This window comes from Bufo gargarizans, chromosome 9, assembly GCF_014858855.1.
Source record: "Bufo gargarizans isolate SCDJY-AF-19 chromosome 9, ASM1485885v1, whole genome shotgun sequence".
Classification (NCBI taxonomy): Eukaryota; Metazoa; Chordata; class Amphibia; order Anura; family Bufonidae; genus Bufo; species Bufo gargarizans.
This window is the reverse complement of record NC_058088.1, coordinates 415,483-441,190: the sequence shown is the minus strand read 5'-3', so window position 1 is coordinate 441,190 and position 25,708 is coordinate 415,483. Positions and strand designations below refer to the sequence as shown.

The 25,708-nt window shown below is 45.1% G+C and overlaps 1 protein-coding gene across 2 annotated transcripts in view; it reads left to right on the top strand.

The window, feature by feature from the left end:
- Nucleotides 1-23,803, top strand: part of LOC122946193 (cytochrome P450 2C16-like) — a 72,906-nt gene extending 49,103 nt beyond the window's left edge. For both annotated transcript variants that reach the window (XM_044305630.1, XM_044305629.1), the window contains exons 4-9: nucleotides 12,369-12,529; nucleotides 12,622-12,798; nucleotides 13,154-13,295; nucleotides 15,523-15,710; nucleotides 16,314-16,455; nucleotides 23,422-23,803. In XM_044305630.1, the coding sequence (XP_044161565.1) occupies nucleotides 12,369-12,529; nucleotides 12,622-12,798; nucleotides 13,154-13,295; nucleotides 15,523-15,710; nucleotides 16,314-16,455; nucleotides 23,422-23,603 (992 nt within the window). In that variant the 3' untranslated portion in view covers nucleotides 23,604-23,803. The remainder of the gene's footprint in view (nucleotides 1-12,368; nucleotides 12,530-12,621; nucleotides 12,799-13,153; nucleotides 13,296-15,522; nucleotides 15,711-16,313; nucleotides 16,456-23,421) is intronic.
- The last annotated feature ends 1,905 nt before the right edge of the window (nucleotides 23,804-25,708 follow it).

Sequence of the window (25,708 nt, the reverse complement as noted above, 5' to 3'; positions counted from 1 at the left end):
TACATTTCTCTTCGGTTCTATCTAGAAATTAGCGAATTTCTCAAAAACTCCATTCAGCCGGTATGGTTCGATCCAAATTTATTTACGGCGAATCACATTAAAAATGGCTATTTCCTGGCTGTAGAGAGCCTTTATAGTGGTGTAGAACACTGTGCCTTGAAGTAACACGCATAGGGAGTCTTCTGTGGTAGTGAAATAATACTGTGAGTCAGTATGACATGCAGATGACAGGCGTCGCTCTTAGAATCACTGCACATTTCACTATTTGGGCAGTTACAGGACCACAACTGACCAAATTACTCAAATGTGAACTCAGCCTTACAGGTCAATGTTAGTGTCAAGAAGAAGCGCACTCATTTTACACCTCCGGCAGCTGATTCCACATAGATGTCTAGAGAACCTGTTCTATTAAACGCTTATACAAGTAGAGCCCCCTGACAGAGTGGAGAGGGTGTCAGCAGTAAGTCTGTGTTGACTTCACTAATTATTTTGCCCTTCCTCTGATCCATCAGAACAATTAGCGGAACGGCACGGACAGCCTTTACATTTAACTGGCTATTCTTGTCCGCAAAGCGTGGACCAAAATAACGGCCTTGTGCATGAGGCCAAATAGAGATGACACGTGAATTTAATATTTGCATGTCTTCTGTGTTTTGTACCCACTCTTGCTTTTAGCTACCAAATCACAAGCCAATTCTGATGCAAAACTGGGACCATGTCATGCAGAGTTTACAGCTGATACATAGACAGGATCCGTTGTGCATTTCATTTTTCCTTCCTTCTGACAGATCATAAGAAGGATCAAATAAATGATGATGTCAGCCAGACCGAAAGGCAAAATAGTGGCCCAGTCATAGAGTGGGGAGGGTGGGAACAGCATGAGAAGTCCTCAGAGTGGCCCTATAACATAGTGGTGAGGTGCAAGCAGCATGAGCAAACCAAAGAGTGTCCCAATGACAGAGTTTGGGGGTAGCAGCAGCATCAGGAGGCGCCCACAGAATGGCACAATGACAGGGTGGAGGTGGCAGCATCATAAGGAGGCCACAGAGTGGAACAATGACAGGGTATGGAGGTGGCAGCAGCATCTAGAAGAGGCCACAGAGTGGCACAATGACAGTGTGGAGGTGACGGCAGCATCAGGAAGCCTCAGAGTGGCACAATGACAGAGTGTGGAGGTGGTGGCAGCAACAGCATCAGAAGGAGGCCACAGGTTGGCACAATGACAGTCTGGAGGTGGCAGCAGAATCAAGAGACCACAGAGTGGCAAGGTGACAGAGTGTGGAGGTGTCAGCAGCATCAGGAGACCACAGAGTGGCAAGGTGACATAGTGTGGAGGTGGCAGCAGCATCAGGAGACCACAGAGTGACCTGATGACAGAGTGGGGAGGATGGTGGCAATACCAGTACCAGATGAAGAAGGTGCGTGAAAAAAGGAGCACTTGACATCAAATGTGTGGCATTAAGTGGATGGCAGCATCATAATAGTAGCTGAGGCAGGTAGCCAAAAGAAACCGGTCTCTTTTGTCAAAGTGTTGGTGTGGCACCATGGATGATCTAGTCTGATGCATCAGGCATTAGTTGATGAAAATCCTGGCTGATCCACGCCTGATTCATCTTGACAAAGGTCAGTTTCTCCACATTTTAGAGGCTAGTTCTATGGCCCCCGCCGCACTAAACACCCGCTCTGATGCCACACTACTGGCTGAGCAGATCAGCTTTTCCAGGGCAAACTCTGCCAGTTGCAGCCACAAATCCAGTTTGGCTGTTCAGTAGTCCCGCGGCTCTTCAATGTAGGGTGGAAGGGTGCTGTTCAAGTATGCCACCACCTGCTGGTTCAGGTCCTGCTTCAGGTCTAGCTGCTGCTGCTGCTGGTGAGTAGATTCTTCACTAGGCATTTGTGGCCATTGGCACACCGCAATGGAAGGTCCCTGGAAGAAAATATTTCTCCCAGAAGGTCATCTCAGAGTTATATGGCAATGTCCAGCGGCAAGTAAATGTATCTCTGGCACACAATGGATGCCACACGTCCTGAACCTACGTCTTGCGGCAGGCCAGAAAAATCTCTGCCCATTTTTGAAGATCTTACACGGCCATGGCTCGCCTTGCTGAGTTTCAGCAGCGACACTACTTGCCTGTCAGACGTCTGATTTGTGACTGCCCGACACGCTGAAACTCCACCTTGTATATGCTTGATAGACTGCTCCAGCAGAAATGTGCCATTAACAACTACCTGTACAAACTCTGCAGCAGGACAGGTTCTGGGGAGCTTGTTTTTTTTTTTCACCGCGCCAGTGGCTGCTCATGCACGACGCATGCACACTTCTGCGACCATTTGATGAGATCATCAAACTGGTCAGTCGCAGCCAGGGCGCCATCAGTGACATTGTACCTTACTCCTTTTTTCTGGAGCGTGCATTGCATCGTGTCATTGATCCATCGAGGAGCAGGAGCAGGAAGACACAATGCTGAATGAATTCCCAGGGGGGGATACTCCATCTGAGACAAGTCAGCAGAAGTCTTAAGAGGAGTCAGAGGAGGATGGTGCCTGGGGGAGAAGGAGGAGGAGAAGCAAGAAGAGCAGGCTTTAAACTTTTCTAGGATCCCTGCTGTTGTCCGTGGCTGGGGGGAGGAGATTGAGGATGACATTCTCCTGGGCGATGAGCAGGAGCCAGGCCGCTATACCACTTCCAATTTAGTGCAAATGGGGGCCTTCATGCTCCAGTGTTTGAAGTGGGACCCCGTATAAAAAACATAAAAAGCATAAAGGGCAAGGACCAGTACTGGGTGGCAACGTACTTACACTCCTGGTACAAACACAAAATGGCGGACATGTTACTAGCATCGCAGAGGGCTGTCAGAATGTAGCATTTCCAGACCTTGCTTTGAGAGATGCTGCATTCTGCTGTTGCAGGCGCTGGCAGAGGTATTTCCACCCACAAAGAAACAGTTGCGGGTACCAATCCTACAGAGCATGCAGCGGCGTTGCTAGGGCATCCGTTAGCTCAGCAGACCCCCACTAGCAGTCAGAGTCTGGTCTCGGGAGGGACACTTCCAGATTATTTTCTGTCCACCGCCACAAAACAATGGTGCTTATAGAACAGACTACACAGTGTAGCGGTATACTGTATATTGAGTGGCACAGTGTAGAGGTATACTGTATATTATGTAGAACAGTGTAGGCTATATGTGTATAACATACAAACATATTTCACATGAAAACTTACAATTACTTGGCTTGGCCCTTGGGGATCTCGGACGCACTTCCACACTTGGTTGGGGGCTCGGTGGAGCTGATGTTGTGTTTTATCCTAATGAGAAAGATTTCATAATAAGGATTTGGAGAAGGGGCAGATGGATAGCAGAGCAGGGAGAGGCTGGTGCTGCTACTAGGGGGTCATACCATGGGGGAGTAATAAAGCCCACCATAATTCCCCCCCCCCCAGTAGAAATAAATCTCCTTATAATTTGACAGTGCAAAAAATACCCCCCTTGTAATGCCCCCAGTTGAGCTAATGTCCCCATAGTGCCCCCATAATGTCCCAGTATAAAATACCCCTATATAGTGCCCCCAGTAAATTCCCCCATTGTGCTCCTCTTCCCCCTTCCTGCTAGTGCCCCCCATAATGTACCAGTATAAAATGCCCCATATATAGTGCCCCAGTAGATGCCCTCATGTCCGGCCTCTGATAGGCTGCCGGCCTAGTGTCCCCCATAATGCCCCCCAATAATGTGCCAGTAAGTGTCCCCATAGATGCCCCCATCATGTGCCAGTATCAAGTGCCTCTCTCCTTCCCACCCCCCATGTGCCAGTATTATAGTGCCAAACCCCCCATGTCCCAGTATCATAGTGCCATCTCCTCCCCAAAAAATAAAAAGCCGGTATCAAGTGCCTCCCCCCCATGTGCCAGTATAATAGTGCCATCTCCCCCCAATGTGCCAGTATTAAGTCCCTCTCTCCTCCCCCCATGTGCCAGTATCATAGTGCCATCCCCCCCCCACAAAAGTGCCAGTATCAAGTGCCTCTCTCCTTCCCACCCCTCATGTGCCAGTATCATAGTGCCAACTCTCCCCCTCAAAAGTGCCAGTATCAAGTGCCTATCTTCTTCCCAAACCCCATGTGCCAGTATCATAGTGCCAAACCCCCCCATGTGCCAGTATCAAGTGCCAAACCCCCCATGTGCCAGTATCATAGTGCCAACTCCCCCCCAAAAGTGCCAGTATCGAGTGCCTCTCTCCTCCCCTCTCATGTGCCAGTATCAAGTGCCTCTCTCCTCCCCCCATGTGCTAGTATCATAGTGCCAACCCCCTTCCATCTGCCAGTATCAGGTGCCACCCCCTCCCCCCCATGTGCCAATATTAGGTGCCTCTCTCCTTCCCCCCATGTGCCAGTATTATAGTGCCAAACCCAAATAGTGCCTAGAACGACAGGTGTCCGACTACATCAAGTTAACGGCCGATGGGGACACTCTGGGAAGCGAGGAACTAATTCAATTTTATATATTTAGTTATTCTGACAGTGACCATTTCCATCAATTTCTGACCTACTGTCTGGAACTGTTGTCCATTTTTGTAAACTTCCCTTGCCATCCATCCCCAAAGGTTCTCAATTGGATTTAGATCAGGGGAACACGCAGGATGAGCCAAAAGAGTGATGCTATTCTCCTGGAAGAAGTTCCTTGTCCTGCGGGCATTGTGTACTGTAGCATTGTCCCGTTAAAAAACCTAGTCGTTACCACACAGACGAGGACCCTCAGTCATGAGGAATGCTCTCTGCAACATCTGGACATAGCCAGCGGCCGTTTGACGCCCCTGCACTTCCTGAAGCTCCATTGTTTCACTGAAGGAAAAACCACCCCAGACCATTATGGCGCCCCCTCCACTGTGGCGCGTAGAAAACATCTCAGGTGGGATCTGCTTGTCATGCCAGTAACGTTGGAAACCATCAGGACCATCAAGGTTACATTTTTTCTCATCAGAGAATAAAACTTTCTTCCACCTTTGAATGTCCCAATGTTTGGTGCTCTCTTGCAAATTCCAAACGAGCAGTTCTGTGGCGTTCAAGAAGACGAGGTCTTTGAAGACAATTTTTGTTTTTGAAGCCCTTCAGTCTCAGATGCCGTCTGATGGTTATGGGGCTGCAGTCAGCACCAGTAAGGGCCTTAATGTGAGTCGAGGATTGTCCAGTGTCTTCACAGACAGCCAATCAGATCCTCCGTCTCAGTGCTGGTGAAATTTCTTGGGGTCTTCCACTTGACTTTTTTGTTCCATAAGCCTCAGGATCATTTAAGAAATTCCAAATGACTGTCTTACTGCGTCCCACCTCAGCAGCGATGGCGCGCTGTGAGAGACCCTGCTTATGCAGTTCAACAACCCAACCACATTCAAAAAGGGAGATTTTTTTGGGTTTTGTCATCGCAACGTGTGACTACCTGACAGACAATGACAATGAATCCACATCTTTGCACAGATTTGGCCTTTTAAAAGCATGTGGTCCTAAAATTTGGATCAGCTGAAAAACAGCCTATTTCAGTTTATTCGTTATTTTCAATTAATTGAATGCTCAAAAAATGTTTTGTCTCACTCTCATTTCTTCTTGTTGCATGTTGAAGCTCTACTTGGAACCATGTTAAGATCCAACAATGTAAAATATGATTTTTTGCCATTTTTCAAGTGGTCTTAAACTTTTGATCAGGACTGTATAACTGCACCGCACAAGGGCAAATAAGACACTCAAATATTTTCTAGTAATAAACCCTGTTAATAGCTGTATCAAACAGCACTTGGAGCCCAATAACAAGATTGGTTTGCTGGAATTACAGAGCTGTATAATGGCAATTTGGATCCACTGTCAGTGCAGCAAGGTGTAATAGGATTGTTCCTATTATCCAGGCTGTAAACTCCCCTACTGAACCTTGTTCTGCTTCGATACTGTGGAATGATTCCTCCCTATCCTTTCCCTGAACGTCTATACAGCAAAATCAAGGTTTTAAATTCTTTTCTACTACTGTCCCTAGTGCCTGCTGACGTCTCTCCCTGCACTAAGTACACTGGAAAATGGCTGAACCCAAGATGGCTGAGGCTATTTATAGGGCTGTGACATCACAGGGCTGGCTTGCTGCTGATTTGCTGCATGCATTGCATTGTGGGTGATCCCTCATTCCCAGATTTCTTTGCTCCATGTCCTAACACGTGCAGCAGCCATTTTTGGAAAAAATGTCATTCGTTAGCACGAAGAGTGAGAAAATTCGGATTAAATTCTACTTCATCAACTTCGATTCGCTCATCTTTAGTTCTGTCGTTTGTGTGGTCACAAATATCATCTTTGGACATGAACGATTTTATAAGTGTGAACAGGAATTGTTCACTGCACCCACAATTACAGATGATTACACCATAGGTGTGTTTAAGAATGCTACTCAAGTTATCATTTCCGTAGGCGGAACTGCGTGCACTTATTAAACATTCAAATTGGCCCAGAACACTGTGCTCTCATAGTGCAGTCGTCAAACGCACAGCAAGGGGTCTCTTAACCACTTAAGGACCACAGGTTTATACCCCCCTAGTGACTAGGCCCTTTTTTACAAATCGGCACTCCACAACTTTAGCGGTTTATTGCTCGGTCATGCAACTTACCACCCAAATTAATTTTACCTCCTTTTCTTCTCACTAATAGAGCTTTCATTTGGTGGTATTTCATTGCTGCTGACATTTTTACTTTTTTTGTTATTAATCGAAATTTAACGATTTTTTTGCAAAAAAATGACATTTTTCACGTTCAGTTGTAAAATTTTGCAAAAAAAACGACATCCATATATAAATTTTTCGCTAAATTTATTGTTCTACATGTCTTTGATTAAAAAAAAATATTTGGGTAAAAAAAAAAAAAATGGTTTGGGTAAAAGTTATAGCGTTTACAAACTATGGTACAAAAATGTGAATTTCCGCTTTTTGAAGCAGCTCTGACTTTCTGAGCACCTGTCATGTTTCCTGAGGTTCTACAATGCCCAGACAGTAGAAACCCCCCACAAATGACCCCATTTTGGAAAGTAGACACCCTAAGGTATTCGCTGATGGGCATAGTGAGTTCATAGAACTTTTTATTTTTTGTCACAAGTTAGTGGAAAATGATGATTTATTTTTATTTTTATTTTCTTTCTTACAAAGTCTCAAATTCCACTAACTTGTGACAAAAAATAAAAACTTCCATGAACTCACTATGCCCATCACGAAATACCTTGGGGTGTCTTCTTTCCAAAATGGGGTCACTTGTGGGGAAGTTATACTGCCCTGGCATTCTAGGGCCCCTAATGTGTGGTTAGTAGTTTGAAATCAAAATGTGTAAAAAATGGCCTGTGAAATCCGAAAGGTGCTCTTTGGAATGTGTGCCCCTTTGCCCACCTAGGCGGCAAAAAAATGACACACATCTGGTATCACCGTACTCAGGAGAAGTTGGGAAATGTGTTTTGGGGTGTCATTTTACATATACCCATGCTGGGTGAGAGAAATATCTTGGCAAAAGACAACTTTTCCCATTTTTTTATACAAAGTTGGCATTTGACCAAGATATTTATCTCACCCAGCATGGGTATATGTAAAATGACACCCCAAAACACATTGCCCAACTTCTCCTGAGTACGGCGATACTAGATGTGTGACACTTTTTTGCAGCCTAGGTGGGCAAAGGGGCCCACATTCCAAAGAGCACCTTTAGGATTTCACCGGCCATTTTTTACAGATTTTGATTTCAAACTACTTCGCACACATTAGGGCCCCTAAATTGCCAGGGCAGTATAACTACCCCACAAGTGACCCCATTTTGGAAAGAAGACAACCCAAGGTATTCCGTGAGGGGCATGGCGAGTTCCTGGAATTTTTTATTTTTTGTCACAAGTTAGTGGAATATGAGACTTTGTAAGAAAAAAAAAAAAATCATCATTTTCCGCTAACTTGTGACAAAAAATAAAAAATTATAGGAACTCGCCATGCCCCTCACGGAATACCTTGGGGTGTCTTCTTTCCAAAATGGGGTCACTTGTGGGGTAGTTATACTGCCCTGGCATTCTAGGGGCCCTAATGTGTGGTAAGTAGTTTGAAATCAAAATGTGTAAAAAATTACCTGTGAAATCCGAAAGGTGCTCTTTGGAATGTGTGCCCCTTTGCCCACCTAGGCGGCAAAAAAATGACACACATCTGGTATCACCGTACTCAGGAGAAGTTGGGAAATGTGTTTTGGGGTGTCATTTTACATATACCCATGCTGGGTGAGAGAAATATCTTGGCAAAAGACAACTTTTCCCATTTTTTTATACAAAGTTGGCATTTGACCAAGATACTTTTCTCACCCAGCATGGGTATATGTAAAATGACACCCCAAAACACATTGCCCAACTTCTCCCGAGTACGGCGATACCAGATGTGTGACACTTTTTTGCAGCCTAGATGCGCAAAGGGGCCCAAATTCCTTTTAGGGGGGCATTTTTAGACATTTGGATCCCAGACTTCTTCTCACGGTTTCAGGCCCCTAAAATGCCAGGGCAGTATAAATACCCCACATGTGACCCCATTTTGGAAAGAAGACACCCCAAGATATTCAATGAGGGGCCTGGCGAGTTCATAGAACTTTTTTTTTTTTGCATAAGTTAGCGGAAATTGATTTTATTTTTTTTTCTCACAAAGTCTCACTTTCCGCTAACTTAGGACAAAAATTTCAATCTTTCATGGACTCAATATGCCCCTCACGGAATACCCAGGGGTGTCTTCTTTCCGAAATGGGGTCACATGCGGGGTATTTATACTGCCCTGGCTTTTTAGGGGCCCTAAAGCGTGAGAAGAAGTCTGGAATATAAATGTCTAAAAATGTTACGCATTTGGATTCCGTGAGGGGTATGGTGAGTTCATGTGAGATTTTATTTTTTGACACAAGTTAGTGGAACATGAGACTTTGTAAGAAAAAAAATAATAATAATATTTCCGCTAACTTGGGCCAAAAAAAATTCTGAATGGAGCCTTACAGGGGGGGGGGGGGGGGGGTCAATAACAGGGGGGTGATCAATGACAATGACAGGGGGGTGATCAGGGAGTGTATATGGGGTGATCACCCCCCTGTCACTGATCACCCCTCTGTCATTGATCACCCCTCTGAAAGGCTCCATTCAGACGTCCATATGTTTTTTACGGATCCACGGATACATAGATCGGAACCGCAAAACACATACGGACGTCTGAATGGAGCCTTACATGGTGGTAATCAATGACAGGGGGGTGATCAGGGAGTGTATATGGGGTGATCACCCCCCTGTCATTGATCCCCCCCCTGTAAGGCTCCATTCAGACGTCCGTATGCGTTTTGCGGATCCGATCCATGGATGCGTGGATCTGTAAAACACATGCAGACGTCTGAATGGAGCCTTACAGGGGGGTGATCAATGACAGGGGGGTGATCAATGACAGGGGGTGATCAGGGAGTGTATATGAGGTGATCACCCCCCTGTCACTGATCACCCCACTGTCATTGATCACCCCCCTGTAAGGCTCCATTCAGACGTCTGCATGTGTTTTACGGATTCACGCATCCATGGATCGGATCCGCAAAACGCATACGGACGTCTGAATGGAGCCTTACAGGGGGGTGATATGTGACAGGGGGGTGATCACCTCATATACACTCCCTGATCACCCCCTGTCATTGATCACCCCCCTGTCATTGATCACCCCCCTGTAAGGCTCCATTCAGACGTCCGTATGCGTTTTGCGGATCCGATCCATGGATGCGTGGATCCGTAAAACACATGCAGACGTCTGAATGGAGCCTTACAGGGGGGTGATCAATGACAGGGGGGTGATCAATGACAGGGGGTGATCAGGGAGTGTATATGAGGTGATCACCCCCCTGTCACTGATCACCCCCTGTAAGGCTCCATTCAGACACCCGTATGCGTTTTGCGGATCCGATCCATGGATGCGTGAATCCGTAAAACACATGCAGACGTCTGAATGGAGCCTTACAGGGGGGTGATCATCCCATATAGACTCCCTGATCACCCCCCTGTAAGGCTCCATTCAGACATCCGTATGCGTTTTACGGATCCGATCCATGGATGCGTGGATCCGTAAAACACATACGGGCGTCTGAATGGAGCCTTACAGGGGGGTGATCAATGACAGGGGGGTGATCAATGACAGGGGGGTGATCAGGAAGTCTATATGGGGTGATCACCCCCCTGTAAGGCTCCATTCAGACGTCCGTATGTGTTTTGCGGATCCGATCCATGTATCCGTGGATCCGTAAAAATCATACGGACGTCTGAATGGAGCCTTAAAGGGGGGTGATCAATGACGGAGGTGATCAGGGAGTCTATATGGGTGATCACTCCTCTGTCATTGATCACCCCCCTGTAAGGCTCCATTCAGACGTCCGCATGTGTTTTGCGGATCCGATCCATGTATCAGTGGATCCGTAAAAATCATACGGACCTCTGAATGGAGCCTTACAGGGGGCGTGATCAATGACAGGGGGGTGATCAGGGAGTCTATATGGGCTGATCAGTGGTTTATAAAGGGTTAATAAGTGACAGGGGGGGTGTAGTGTAGTGTAGTGGTGTTTGGTGCTACTTTACTGAGCTGCCTGTGTCCTCTGGTGGTCGATCCTAACAAAAGGGACCACCAGAGGACCAGGTAGCAGGTATATTAGACGCTGTTATCAAAACAGCGTCTAATATACCTGTTAGGGGTTAAAAAAATCATATCTCCAGCCTGCCAGCGAGCGATCGCCGCTGGCAGGCTGGAGATCCACTCGCTTACCTTCCGTTCCTGTGAGCGCGCGCGCCTGCGTGCGCGCGTTCACAGGAAATCTCGGCTCACGCGAGATGACACCTATTGGCGTTTGCGTAGCCTGGGAGAGCCGCAGAGATGACGCCTTTCGGCGTTAGCGTAGCGCTAAGTGGTTAAAGTACATGTTTGTCATGACACCAGCTGCAGTAAAGCAACAAGGCCACAGGGCCCCTTTTAGTGATACTGTGGATGGTACCCAGGTGTAGGAATGCCAGAGTGGTGTAGGGTAGGCTAAATGTCCCTTTAAGTGTACTCGTGCATGTGTCACAGTGCTCCTACCTGGATACGCTGGACCCCAGGCATTGCACTTCAAACAAATAACAGGGTGGTAAACAATTGAGGGATTTGAAGAAATAACGTGAGTCCAGAACTTGTATATCGTTGACCAGCAGCTTTACTTGAATAAACATTCGTCAGAAACAGTCTTCAAACTTTGTCTTGGTTCCAGCAGGCTTTGTCATTAACTGTGGCAGGCAAACTCCTCTCTGCTTCCTCTGTTGCTCTCTGGCTCTGTTGTGCTGACAGGATAGCTGTATGACTTAGTTTTCTCTGGGTGCTGCAACTTCTCTCTTGTAGTCTGACTCTGAATTCTGCTATACCAGGGAGTCTCTCTCTACTGGCTCCTGAGGCTCTTAAGCTTCTGCCTCCACATCCAGCTGAGCTAAAGGTTATCCAGCTGGCCTGGGCAAGGCTGCACAACCTCAGGGGGTAAAACTGGCAGGGGGTAAAACTAGACTCTTCCCCTAGCTGGGGATAACTGCCACAGACTCTAAACTAAACTCCTCCCTCCCTGCAGCAAGTGGGAAAACGCCCACCACAACATAAAGGGGGGTTTTAGAATGGAAGGGAAGGTTCTATTCTCTGTCCCTGTAGCTCTGCCATTTATGCTGCCACCTGATGGGGTACCAGGCATATTACAATTGAACATAACAGTTTCATGGAAAGAGATATGCACATTATACAGAATCTGGAAATAAATGCATAGAATGACATGAGGTTAACCATAGGAGACAGTAGCAGGATGCAGAAGTGGTAATGGACCTCTGGGGTGTTACAATAGTACATCAAGCAAAAAAAAGCTTTGCGTAAATGCAACTGTCTACTTTAAAAACGATGGAATATGAGATTGTAATTTTCTGAACGATAATTGGTGTATCTAAAGGGCTATTGTGGAAATGTTCACCACACCAACAAACGACTCATTCATTGCTCAATCATACCAATCATCTATTCATATAAAGATATCTTTATTATGCAAAGTTAATTTGGTAATTAGTGATATCTCATCTCTTATGTACTGTTGGAGTCCTAAATAAAGCAAGATGGCAGCATTTTACAATATATAGGTACAGCTCTGTAGGCACCTCCCCAGTTATCTGTGTTCTTGGGGAGAGGGTATACTTCACTTCTCGAAGACTGTACTAGTCAATTACCATTCTCTGGTGCAACTCCTGTGTATAGCACCATAAAGCACACTTATCCTGCTACACTAACTAGAAAATTCCTGATATACAGTACTTGCCTCCTCTCCCATGACAGGCCAGCCATTGGATCCAACATTTTATTTCGCCAAAGCCGTTTCAAATGTCATCTGTTCGGTGGTGTTTGGACATCGATTTGAGTATGAGGACAAAGAGTTTTTGAAGCTTCTGGGCTTTCTGAATGAAATATTTAAAGGATTTAGCTCTGTTTGGGGACAGGTAAGGCACAGTTTGTTTCTAGTACAGAAAGACAACAATGTCAAGTCTAAAATGCCTACATGCTACAAATTTACTAAACCCATCTCTTTCAGATGTACAATGTCTATCCTAAATTTATGGAAAAGATTCCTGGGCCTCATCAAAAAATATTTAATGCCATTGATAGTATTCAGGAATTTATAAAAAAACGAGTGAAAGTGCACAAGGAGACTCTGGACCCCAGTGATCCTCGGGATTTCATTGACTGTTTCCTCAATAAGATGGAACAGGTAGGTTGGTTCCATATATGTTGTACAGGGACCTAGCTAGGGGAATGCTGGCAGGACGCAATCCTGGTCACCAATGGTGCGGGGGGACCAAAAAGCCACTTTGCCTTGACCAAGAGCTGCAAGCAGAAATAAGGAGAGCCTAGCCTGACGGTATACTTTGGGCTTGCCTCCTGTTTTTGGCTGCATGAAATAGCATTGCAGACTGCACTATTCGTTACTGAGGCAGAGACTATGAGTGAGAAATACCATGTAGTATAATCTAAATTTATATGGCTTCCATTACAAAAATCCCATAAGGTAAATCTAAGATGTAGCTTTAAAAAGTGATTTCATGCGTCTAACACTGTTTCAACAGGAAAAAGACATACCTGAGACTGAGTTTCATATTGAAGCCATTGTCAATACCACATTTGATTTATTTGGTGCTGGGACAGAAACTGTTAGCACAACACTGCGTTATGGACTGATTATTCTTCTCAAGCATCCTGATGTTGAAGGTTGGTATAATTTATGAACTGTTAATAGGCTTAAATTTTTGAACAAAGCTTTACATTAGGCCTGGTTGTTGTATAGAATTTACATTGTCTAAAGGGCCTTTTGCTCGGGTCGAGCATCAGGTAATATGGTTATTTGTACAGTCACCTAAATCATCTTTTGACATCAGCAGATCGTGGTGTCTAAACAATGATTGAGTATGGGGATGAGCGATGGCATTAGTGATCACTCCTCCCCGCGGTCTCCTTCACTGAAGAGCAGGCACTTGTCCAGAAGGAACACTTACTTCCAGACTTGGAATGGCCCGTAGGGCTACATGTGAATATCCTGGTGGGACCCTGAGCAAGGTGGGCTCCTAGTCTTTCACCCCCTGCACAAGTGGCATATAACCCAGTAGACTTATTGCACTACATATAGATAGGCAATGTTCGCACCTCAACCAGCCTAAGTTCATGTTTAAGAAACTACCCAGTTTATTGTTATTGATGGGATCTGGGGCTGAAATGACCTCTTGTTAAAGATGCCGCGACCAGTATTTTCTCTTTACAAGAGACCCACCCTCTCAAAGTCACTGCAGAGAGCCCCAAAACGAATCATGTTTTAGCATCTTGCTGTTGGGCCCCCAAAATTAATTTTACTGGAGGGCCCTAGTCACCCCAGTCTGACACTGCTTCCTTTCCAACAATCGTCTGCTGAATCTATCAGTGTAAAGGAACCTTAAGTGTCTAGAGCTACAGATCTTGCATGCTGTACATGTATATCCAGCACAAAATTATCACATGGTTACACTAAACTTTTAGTTGAATACATTTTTAGAGTATAATCTCTTGACATTTGCTCCCCAGTTGATGGCCTCATTTATCATTCCCCTTACACCAATTATAAGAAAAAAAATATTGGATAAATTAAATTCAGGTTGAAGGGTCAGGTATTTTTAATTTCAAAAGGTGTTATAATTAGGTTAATGTATTTTGCAACAGTTGGGTGGGCAGGTCGCTGGTGGCAGACACAACGCTGTGGTTAACCTGATTCAAATGCAGTTTTTCTTTCGTTGATCAGATGCTCCATTCCTGAGTCATGGTACTTTTTCTTAGCATGCAAATTAGGCCTTTTGTACAATGAGGGTGTCACCATCTTGCTCTTATTTCACCCAAGCTCCACTCATTTCCATAAATTTCTCTGGTCAGCCCTTCCCAGGCTGTCAATGTTGCCGTCAATCAAAGCAGCCAGGGAGAGGCTGGCTACAGAAAGGATCGGAGCTTGTGTGCAACAAGAGCAATGGTGATGGCATCATTTCACCAAAGGACTCATTTGCATATCAAGAAGATATAGATAAGTATAGAACGGAGCGTCGGATCAACAAAATAAAAACAGCGTTTTAATCAGATCAGACACAGCTATATGTCTATGTAAACAGTATGACCAGGAGGTCACTGGTGACAGATTCCCTACTACATAAATCATGTAACATACAAAGCTCTACATAGTATTATCAAAAAGTAGAGAATCGGATGCATAACCCTTCACAGTCATTATTTTCCTCACCTAGTGCCAAAAAATACCAATCACTTAGGATCAAACACAATAAATAAATCCCATAGACCTCTCTTTATTCATGTGTTATAATTTGAACAACTTGGAAAGAAAGAAAATAAAATGTGTAACCCAAGTCCACCTTTAGAATATGTTTTATCAGCACTTAATCTAACTTTAGAATTGTGCCAAATCAAATCACCAGTGCAAAGTTTAAAGGGCATCTCTGTCTGGGCAAATTTGTACTTAGGAACCTGGTTGACCTGTTACATGTGCACTGTGTTGGTCCCACGTTCATATGTGCCCGCATTGCTGAGAAAAATGATGTTTTGATATATGCTAATTGTCTTCTAGGAGCAACAAGAACGTTGCAGTTACATCTAGAGGCTCAGCTCTCTCTGCAACTGCCGCATCCTTTCCCCCATGAGAACAGAGCTTCTAGATGTAATGAAGGCTCATTTGCTTATATTAAAACATCATTTTTTTTAACACTGATGCCTTTAGCTGCCAAGTGCACATGGAACAGGTCAGCCAGTTACACAGATATAAATCTGCTGACAGATGCCCATTAGGTGTCTTCAACCAAGAATTTTTCAGACTGTAGAATTATGAATTTCTGGTTTCTATTAATCTGGCATAGAATAAAAGTATGAATTAATTATATCATTATACCCCAACTGCCTTTTATCTCTACAGAACACATCCACCAAGAGATTGACCAAGTCATTGGAAGGAACAGGGCCCCAAGCATAGAAGATCGATCTCATATGCCCTATATGGATGCTGTAATCCATGAAATTCAACGATTTATTGACCTAGTACCGATGGGACTCCCACATGAAATGACGCGTGATCTGAAGTTTAGAGATTTTTTTATTCCAAAGGTAAAAACATGCTTTACTCTGTGCTCAGTGGTAGAGGCTAACTGATATGGATAATAACTAGATATGAATCCAACAAAGTGGAATTCAATCCAAGATTAAGGATAAATTCGATTTGCCGCGAAGCCAAATTTCCTCATGCTTTGCAGTAGCGAATCGAATTAACCTCAAGTAGTCTAAAAAAACAACAACAAAAAAAAAAAATCATACTTACCTCCTCTGTTTGCTCGCAACGGACCAGCGACTGCCACCTTGATTGAAGATCTCGGACGAAATTCGGTGTGCGGTGACGCCCGTCCCGAGCAAATGGAGGCGGTAAGTATGATTAAATTTTTTTAATGTTAATTTTACACTGTATTATTACTCTCAGATGCGGCAATCATGTATTAACGTGGCATCTGAGGGGTACAATGATGGGGAGAGGTGCTATCGCAGCTCCCTGTCTCTGCACCCGCTACTTACAAATTATGGGTGTTCGTAACAAAGTGAATGACTTCTCTAATCTCTAATAATAACATTAAAATACAACTCAATAGTATAATAGTTTCAAATGGACACGAATAAGTGGATATAAAAGCTACTCTTTACCTGGATTGTTATTCTTAGGGTACAACCATCTTCCCAGTGCTCAGTTCTGTTCAACAAGATCCGAGGCACTTTAAATACCCACATCAATTCCATCCAGGACATTTTTTGGATGATAATGGGAAGTTTATTCGGAATGATGGATTCATGCCGTTTTCTTCAGGTACGTGCTTGAATTTATAGTCTTAACCTCAACAAGTAAGGCTTTACAACCAGTTTTAGGCCTTGGTAATCATGGCTGAGGGGAGTATTGTTAATGGACTTAAGAATTTTGTTTGGTTGGCTATTAGTGTAATATGGATTTGTGCATGGTGTTTTGGGAAACCTAGAGGTTTTCTAGGTTATTTTGGGGTTGTCTCATTTAAAGAACTAATTTTTATCACTCTTTTAGGGGTTTTTAACTTAATAGGAGATTCTCTTTCATACACACTATTACTAGCTGCTACTATGTGGATGTTTGCTTATTAAGTTGGCCGGCCATTGGTACCATGAAATGTTTTATGCCCCCTGTGACAGTGGTGCAGGGGAATAAACATGTGTTTCCAGATTCCTACAGCTTATTAACCTTTTCTGTGAAAAGGATTCCCTGTGAAAAAAGCTTATTTTAGGGGTTCCCTGATACTTAGTGTAAGGGATTGTCTCTTTTCAGGGGGTCACACTCACAGATTTCTCACCAGACAACGGATTTTCATGTCCAAACTGTGCATTTATAGTCCAGTTATACATCACTGAGTGGGGTGAGGTTCCCATACCGCCAACACTTAAAACACAAATAAACTCCTGCCTGTCTAGGCGCTACCTAAACACAATACGTCCCTACCTCACTCATAGAGCCCAGTTTACACATGGACAACATATGCAGCTTTCCTCAGCCAACATCAATACTGCAGCCTCAAGGCTGTGGCAACTCCAGTATCTTTTGGGGGAGTGTGGCCAAGTAGTCTTCCAGACGCTGGGCGTGCAACCCTCGCTCTCTAGGTGTCACTAGGTCCTCCAAATCTCAGGCTACTCAAAGCCTTGTGGCCCCTCAGTCCTCCTGACTGAGACCACACACAGAGCCTCTGCTTCACAACAGTCTCGCTCTCCCTCCTCAGACTGACCTACTCTGAGGCGCTTTATGCCAGCCTGATTACAGCAGGCCTCACCTGCGACCACCTCAGGTAGAAAGGAAAACCTGTACTGGAAGGGTGTGGACTGGGAACTCCCTCTACCAAGCCTAACCACCAGTCCAAGTAAAATCCAGCCCAGAAAATGTATACAGAAATGTCTCAGCAAACCTTTTTTCTATGCTTTGCTGAGACTACTGCCACTCTCTGGATTTTATCTGTCTCATCCATCTGAGGTACCTGAATTGGGACAACACACCTTCCAGCACTGTTCACATTACCACATATCCCCCCCCCCCTCTCTTCTTCAGACCGGAGGTCTGGGGATTTTCTCACATCGTACCATGCCCTCTGGAAGATGTGGTTAGCGTCACATATTTCTCTCTATTCTGCCACCCCCAGGCTATCAGAGCTTAGTATTTCATAAACACTGACTTTCTACCTAGCAGACAGTGTCTAAGGGAGTCCTTCTTCTCCTCTTTGCTGGAGAACTTTTTCTTAGCTTTCTGGCTTGCTCCTTTTCCAGATTTCTTCTTAGGTCCACGACCTCTAACTACTGCAATCTTTACAGCCGTGTTTTCCACGGGGAGCTCCCGCCTCCTCCTTTTGTTGGAGATCCGGCTGGTCAGTTTTATACCACCCTTTAGCCACTCTGTTGTCATCTGGTGTTCACACTCGCTTTGTTTCTTTCTTCCATCAACAGATAACACTTCTCTTTTTTCTTTACTCCCCACAGGGTTTAGCTCAGGTTTGGATTCAGTTTCAGAGTCTTCTTCTTCTTCATCAGTGGCTCTTCCCACTTCGGCAGACCCCTCTTCAGCCTCATCCTTGGTCTCTGGAACATCTGAGGATTTCTCCCACTCCAACTCATTGGGCCTCAGCTTCTTCAGCCTTTGAGTCTCCTTTGGAGTCTTCCTTCACTCTGTTAGCTTTCTCATCCTCCTCGGACACGGCATCATATACTTTCATTCTTAACCCCTCCTCTTTCTTATCAAGGTTGGAGGTACTGGAGACACCGGGGTCCTCATCAGACTCTTCCTCTTCTCGCACTCCTTCCAGAGGGTCACCCAGAACATTGTTCTCCTCATATTTCTTCCCCAGCAGACTGCTGGCTTTCTGGAACGCATTGATGGCAGAGGGGACATCTTTCATGACCCGATCCTGGCTACTCTCTGCCATGGATGTCTTGACTTCTACCTCCACATCAGCTTCATCAACTTGTTCAGAAGAAACTTTTTCCATTTTCTCTGCCTCAGCCGGCAGTGCAGTGCCACCATCTTCAGGCCCATTCCTAACAGGCCCTGACTTCTTGGCATCTTTCAGAGGATGCTCCTCTTCAGGTTTGTCATTTTCCTTTGATTGAGCCAACCTGTCATCTCGAGAAGCTCTTGCCTCTAACTCGTCAACTTTAGTCTTCAACTCATAGACGTTCTTCCCGACGTCATCCTTTGAGCTCATGAGATTCTCCAGCTCTGCTCTGGGTTGCTTGTTCAGCCTCTCACATTCACTTCACTCCTCAAGCGCTTCTTCAAGGGCTCTAACCAAGAAGAGGGCCTTGGTCTCCTTCACCCGAGCATCAGCCTCAGCTCGGTCACGTTTTTAGGCATATCGGGCCGAGACGTCTTTCTCTATATGAGACATAATTTGCCTCTGGTGGTCCGGGTCCACCATCAGATCATCCAATTATCGCTGAAATTTGTTCTTGGTTTTGCGCACAAACGTGATGGAAGCGCACGGCTCTTTGGCCTCCTGTTCCAGCTGCTCCTCGCTTTGCTCTGCTGCAGCAGCAGATGTAGGAGTACCACCATTCTCTTTTGGACACCCTGTGGGAGTTCTACCCAGAGTCTCTTTAAGCACATTGTCCATGTCTACCACAGTTTTCTGTGCTTCTTTGGAGCCTTTACTCTTCACCTGGATATCAGGCAGTAGATCCTTCAGCTCACTCATCTCTTTCTGTTTGCAGCTGTACTGACATGTCTGGTCATCTACCACTGCCTGGGTATAGGTCTCAGTCACTAGGCTGACATCTCCCCACTTAACTCTCGTCACGTCAGGTATAACTGTTGTCTGGTCGCTACTAGCAACTACTTTAATTTCGCAAGACCTTGACCTGGTAACTTCTTTCTCTGAGTTGCTATCGGCCACGGCACATGTGTCGCTTATATTACTTGTGTTATCATTATCAGTTCTGACCTCTAGGGGCACCGATGCGCTAATCCCCACATTGGACACTTCCCCAGCAACTATAAAACCCAGTGGGTACTGCATATCCACCCCTGGTACGTGTGGTACACCCTCTGGGCTCACAACATTTACCAGCATTTTGGTATTTCTCTCCTGATCACATCCTGAAAGTGAAAAGGCATGTCAACATCATATACTTCACATGACCTCACATTTTCATTTTTCACTTCAACTACATCACTGTTTTCAATGGTCCTTTCCCTTACACATTCACTTAAAGGGACAGGTACAAGTTCTACAGGAGTTTTTGCACTCTCTGCAGAAGTGTCTCCATTACTCCACAACTCTCAAAACAAGGGGAAATCACGGCCCAAAACTACATCATGCGCAAGATTGTTTGCAACCCAAAACTTATAAGTCCTAGTTCCCACTGGAGTCTCACACTGAGAGCCACCAGATAGTCCTTACTATCCGCATGATTGTTCCGCACATAGTCCCCAGCTACCAAGCTGGCATGTACCAGGCTCATCTGGCACCTTGCGTCCAACAACGCCTGGACTGGACTGCCATTCACCACAATGTTGCACATTTTCGGTGCAGTCTCTAGTCCCAGTGTCTCAACACCTCCTGGCCCAGCATATAGCAACTGCCGCCGGCTCACACCACAGTTCACGGTCTCTGAGGTACCAGGGCCCTGGTCAGTCACATGCCCAACCTCCAGAGCCGTGCTCACTGTCACGTGGTCTGCTACACCAGCAATTACAGGAACGATCTTACCCATTGTCGCCTCGGGTTCGTCCCTCTCACGTGCGATACGTCCATCTCCACAGTAGACATCCTTTTCCAGGATGTTGGGAACCTCCCATCTTGGATTCCTGGTCATAGGACAACCATGTGCACACCTTCCCACTTGGCGACATCTACAGCAGCACTCTCTCTGTTGCCGGACAGCTGCATGCTGTGGAGGTTGGTTGCCCTTAGCAGCAGCATTACGGTATCTTCGCACATCCTCTCTAGGCCTCTGTACACCTTGGCAGAAAACACTTGAACTCTTGAGAGCCGCACTGCTCTCCATCTCACTCTCTTCCCGTCGGTTGCCCTTGGCAACGGCATACACCAACTCTGCATCCAACCGCATCCTGAGGACCTGCAGTTCTTGGCTCCTGGTCACGAGGTCACTGCCCAGTTCCTCCGCACAGCGGTTACCATGGGAAATGCCTTGGGTCAGGACGTCTCTTGGTTTGTCCAACCCGCACATGAGCTTTTCCTGCTCCTGTTGCCACATCATTTGCCTTTGGCTATCCTTCAGATTGGCCCGCATCAGCTGCTTGGTGAAATCCTCCATCCACTCCATAGCAACAGATAGTCCTCTCTAGCAACACAGCAATAGGGGGGGGGGGGAATATATATATTTTTCAAACAGGTCAGTCTCTTTTCTGGTCTTCTGGCCCTTTAAATCTCTGCACCACAGCAAAAATAATCCACAATAGCATGAGCAGCCCTTGCTCCACCGAATAAACAGGCTTCCAGCCCTTTAAACTCCAGCACAGCAGGATTCAGAAGCACCTGCTCTTTCTCTTGTTGTTGCCGCTAGCAACCGACCGTTGCCCTTCTCTCATGGACAACTTGCCCGCATCTGACACCATATGTAAGGGATCGTCTCTTTTCAGGGGGTCACACTCACAGATTTCTCACCAGACAACAGATTTTCATGTCCAAACTGCGCATTTATTTTGACAGTCTTCTTATAAAGGATAATCCAGTTATACATCACTGGGTGGGGTGAGGTTCCCGCACCGCCAACACTTAAAGCACAAATAAACTCCTGCCCGTCTAGGCGCTGCCTAAACATAATACGTCTCTACCTCACTCATAGAGCTCATTTCACACATGGACAACATATGCAACTCCAGTACCTTTTGAAGGAGTGTGGCCCAGTAGTCCTCCAGATGCTGGGCATGCAACCCTTGCTCTCTAGGTGTCGCTAGGTCCAAAGCTCAGGCTATTCAAAGCCTTGTGGCCCCTCAGTCCTCCTGACTGAGACCACACACAGAGCCTCTGCTTCACAACAGTCTTGCTCTCCCTCCTCAGACTGACCTACTCTGAGGCACTTTATGCCAGCCTGATTACAGCAGGCCTCACCTGTGACCACCTCAGGTAGAAAGGAAAACCCATACTGGAAGTGTGTGGACTGGGAACTCCCTCTTCCAAGCCTAGCCACCAGTCCAAGTAAAATCCAGCCCAGAAAATGTATACAGAAATGTCTAAGCAAAGTATGCTCTGCTGAGACTACTGCCACTCTCTGGATTTTATCTGTCTCACCCATCTTAGGTACCTGAAGTGGGACAACACACCTTCCGGCACTGTTCGCATTACCACATTAGATATTGATAAACTATCTCCAGGATAGGTAATCAATATCAGATTAGTGACGGGCCAACAGCCTGCACCTCCACCAATCAGCTGTTCAGGTAAGTCACTGCCACCGAAAATTATACAGTGGATGGAGCCCGAAGGTTTTTGACATCGGCATATTGCAGCTCACCTCCCATTCACTTGAATGGGAGCTAAACTGCAATACACCAGCACAGTCATTACACAGCGGATTGAGCTTTCTGCTTCAAGCTCCATCCACTATATAGTTTCCGGTGGCAGACAGCTGATTGGTGGGCATCGAACCACCACCAATCAGATATTGATGACCTATCCTGAAGATAGACCATCAATATCTAAATACCAGAAAACACCTTTAAAGTGGCCTTTTTAACAAAAAGGAATTTGAACCAAAAGGAAATGAACAACCTCTTTAAGGTTTTACAGTTGTATTTCTCTCATCTATTGTAACTAAATAACATATTTTTGGGGACATTTTCCTATTTCATAATTACTCCTTTGAAACCACAGATTTCATATCATGAGACAGAAAATTTGGGTGATGATCTCTAAAACAGAACTTTAGATAAATATAACTAGTTTTATTGGATAAAATAATCCCATGACAAGAATCCTATCCAATATTAAATTGTATTCTTCTTCTCCAGACCATTTAATCCATATTTAGTGAAGCATGACAAAGAAAGTTCACTTAACATTCTGACCCAAATTTATCATGCCTTCACTCCAGAATTCTGGCTTCAAAATATCACAAATTAGGATTTTTGCTACTTTTTGCCCTCATCTTAACCCAACATTTTGCCACTTTTTGAATTTTTACACCATTCACTCACATTTTTAAATAGTTCCACTTTATCATTGATACTTTTTGTCACAAATAAGTCACAATCTCACTCGAGTAGGAAAACTGGAGTAGCCTTTCTAGACAAAAGTGTTAGGTTTAAGGATGAGACAATTTATCAAACAACATGTAACATACACAGTCACATAGTGTGTAAGGCTGAAAGAAGACATCTGCCCATCCAGTTCAGCCTGTTATCCTGCAAGTTGAGCCAGAGGAAGGCAAAAAAAAACTGTGAGGTAGAAGCCAATTTCCCTCATTTGATAAATGTGGCATAAAGTATGCCAACAGAGACTCAAGGAAAACTGACTTCAAATATTACCCTAATGATAAAGTCCCCCCTAAGTCTGCGACAAATCAACACCAAAGCCATAATAAAGAACCTAAAAAGTATGTCTTTCCTTAGAAAGATTTTTTTCCAATCGGGCAAAGAGGTAACCATGGGGGCTGTATTGCAAAGCTTAGAAAAGCACGAGCAGGACATTCGTCAAACTTTGCAATTTTTTTATGAAGTTTCCTTGTGTATAAGAGTGAAAACATATATTCCCTAATATTTAGGAGTATAGACAACTATTTGTTGATTTGCTATTTCTTTATCCTGCAGGAAAACGGATCTGTCTCGGAGAAGGTCTTGCAAAAATGGAGCTCTTCCTGTTTCTCACCACAATTTTACAGAACTTCAGCCTCCGGTCACATGTGGGCATTGAAAAATTAGACTTAACTCCATTAATGAGTGGATTCGTAAATTATCCCCGTTATTACCAGATGGCCTTCATCCCTCGCTGATTCGTTATGAACGTTTTATAATTACATTTATTTCTACTTTTGACATTTACAAGAATGAAATATTGCAAGGTTGGGAGCTTAAGATCATTTGCCATCTTCTTCATTGGTGTCTCTTATAAATGATAAAAACTGTTAATATTTGGGAGAAAACAACAAGTGAAAGCACTTCAATGAAAATTAAAATAATAGTTATATTAGGATTAGTGTTGATCACGAATATTCTAACTGCAAATTTTAATTGAGAATATCGGCACTTCGAGAATTCGCGAATATTTCGAATATCGAAAAATATATGGCGAATATTCGATTTTTGGGAAAATACCAGTTCATGCGAATTTCTATGCGAAAATGTGTATGCAAATTTTATGCAAATTCGAATATTGCCCCTGCCGCTCATCACTATTTAGGATAATTTTCTTAAAGGAGTTGTGCACTCATTTCCAGACCATTCAGACTAGCGGGTCCCAGTTCATATTCCATCCCGGTCCCTCCATGTCAACTACGTACCTGTTTGACACTGTTGAAGCCATTGGCCACTGCTCCCCTTGCATTATGTCAAATGGTCACATGATGCAACGGGAGCAGATCAACTCTGTGGCCAGTGATTGGCTGCAGCGACATCAAACTGGATGTTAACATGGAGGGACCAGAAAGCATCAGAGGCTAGGGAGTGAACGATTTGAGACCCAGAGATGGAGATCTGGTAAGTATGATCACTAATGTAAGTTACTTCAGTATAAGAGGTCTGGAAATGAATGCACAACCCCTACTGGTTAAGGTGCGCCGCGTGTGTGCACATTTCCGCAAGTCATCGACAGCTTCAGCCAGTCTGTCAACGATGCAACAGCGCTTGAAATTGCCAGCTCACCGGCTGTTGTGCGACATGAGCACGTGCTGGAACTCCACGTTCCACATGTTGGCCAGGCTTTGTGAGCAGCAAAGGGCAGTAGTGGAATACCAGCTGTAACATGGTCGTCGCCTTTCCAGTCAGCTTCCGCTATTCACAAGCGAAGGGTGGGCATGGATTTCTGACCTCTGTGGCGATAAGGCTATTATCAGCATAACCATCCCACTTCTGAGTCTACTCAAACGCTTGCTGCTCACATTTAAGGACACTGCTTTGCTTGTGGAAGCGGTGGAAATGGGGGAAGACATTACGCAGGGTGATAGCCAGGCCACCCTCAGTTCGTCTTCTCAGTGCGAATTGGACGATAAAGAGGAGGAGGAGGAGGATCAGGATACGGATGCCTCAGCTACAGATGGTAGTACCCACGGAAGTTTAATTCTATCTGTTCTGCGTGGGTGGACAGAAGAGGAGGAAGAGGATGAGGAGATTGAGAGTGATCCTCCTGATGATGACGGCAAACCTGTTGGTACTCTGGCACACATGGCTGAATTAATGTTAGGCTGCCTTTCCCGCGACCCACACGTTATACTCATTTTAGACAACACTGATTACTAGTTGTTCACCCTACTCGACCCCTGCTACAAAGAGAACTTCTCATCTCTCATTCCTCTGGTGGAGAGGATGAGCAAAACGGTGCAATACCAGAAGATCCTTGTTGAAAAATTGCTCCAAAAATTTCCATCTGACAATGCTGGCGGCATAGGCTGTAGTTCCTTGGCCAACCGAGGAGGGGAGAAAAGGGGAACACACATCAGTTTCAACAGAGGCAGGGCAACACTCTCCAAAGCCTGGGACAGTTTCATGACACCCCGTCAGCACCCTGACCCCGATGCGGGGCCTAGTGTCACAAGGAGGAAAACATTTTGGAAGATTGTGAAGGAGTACATAGCCGACAGTGTTAGCGTCCTCAATGATCCCTTGGTGCCTTACAACTACTGGGTGTCCAAGCTGGACACGTAGCATGAACTGGCGCTCTACACCTTGGAGGTGCTGGCCTGCCCTGCCGCCAGCATTTTGTCTTAATGGGTATTTAGTGCTGCTGGTGTCATTTTAACAGATAAGCGTATCCGTCTATAAACTGAAAATGCTGACAGGTTGACTCTTATAAAAATGAACAAGGCCTGGATTGACCATGACTTCTCGACTCCACCAGAGGAAAGCTGATGAACATAAAGGCACTTTAAATGTATTGTTTGTA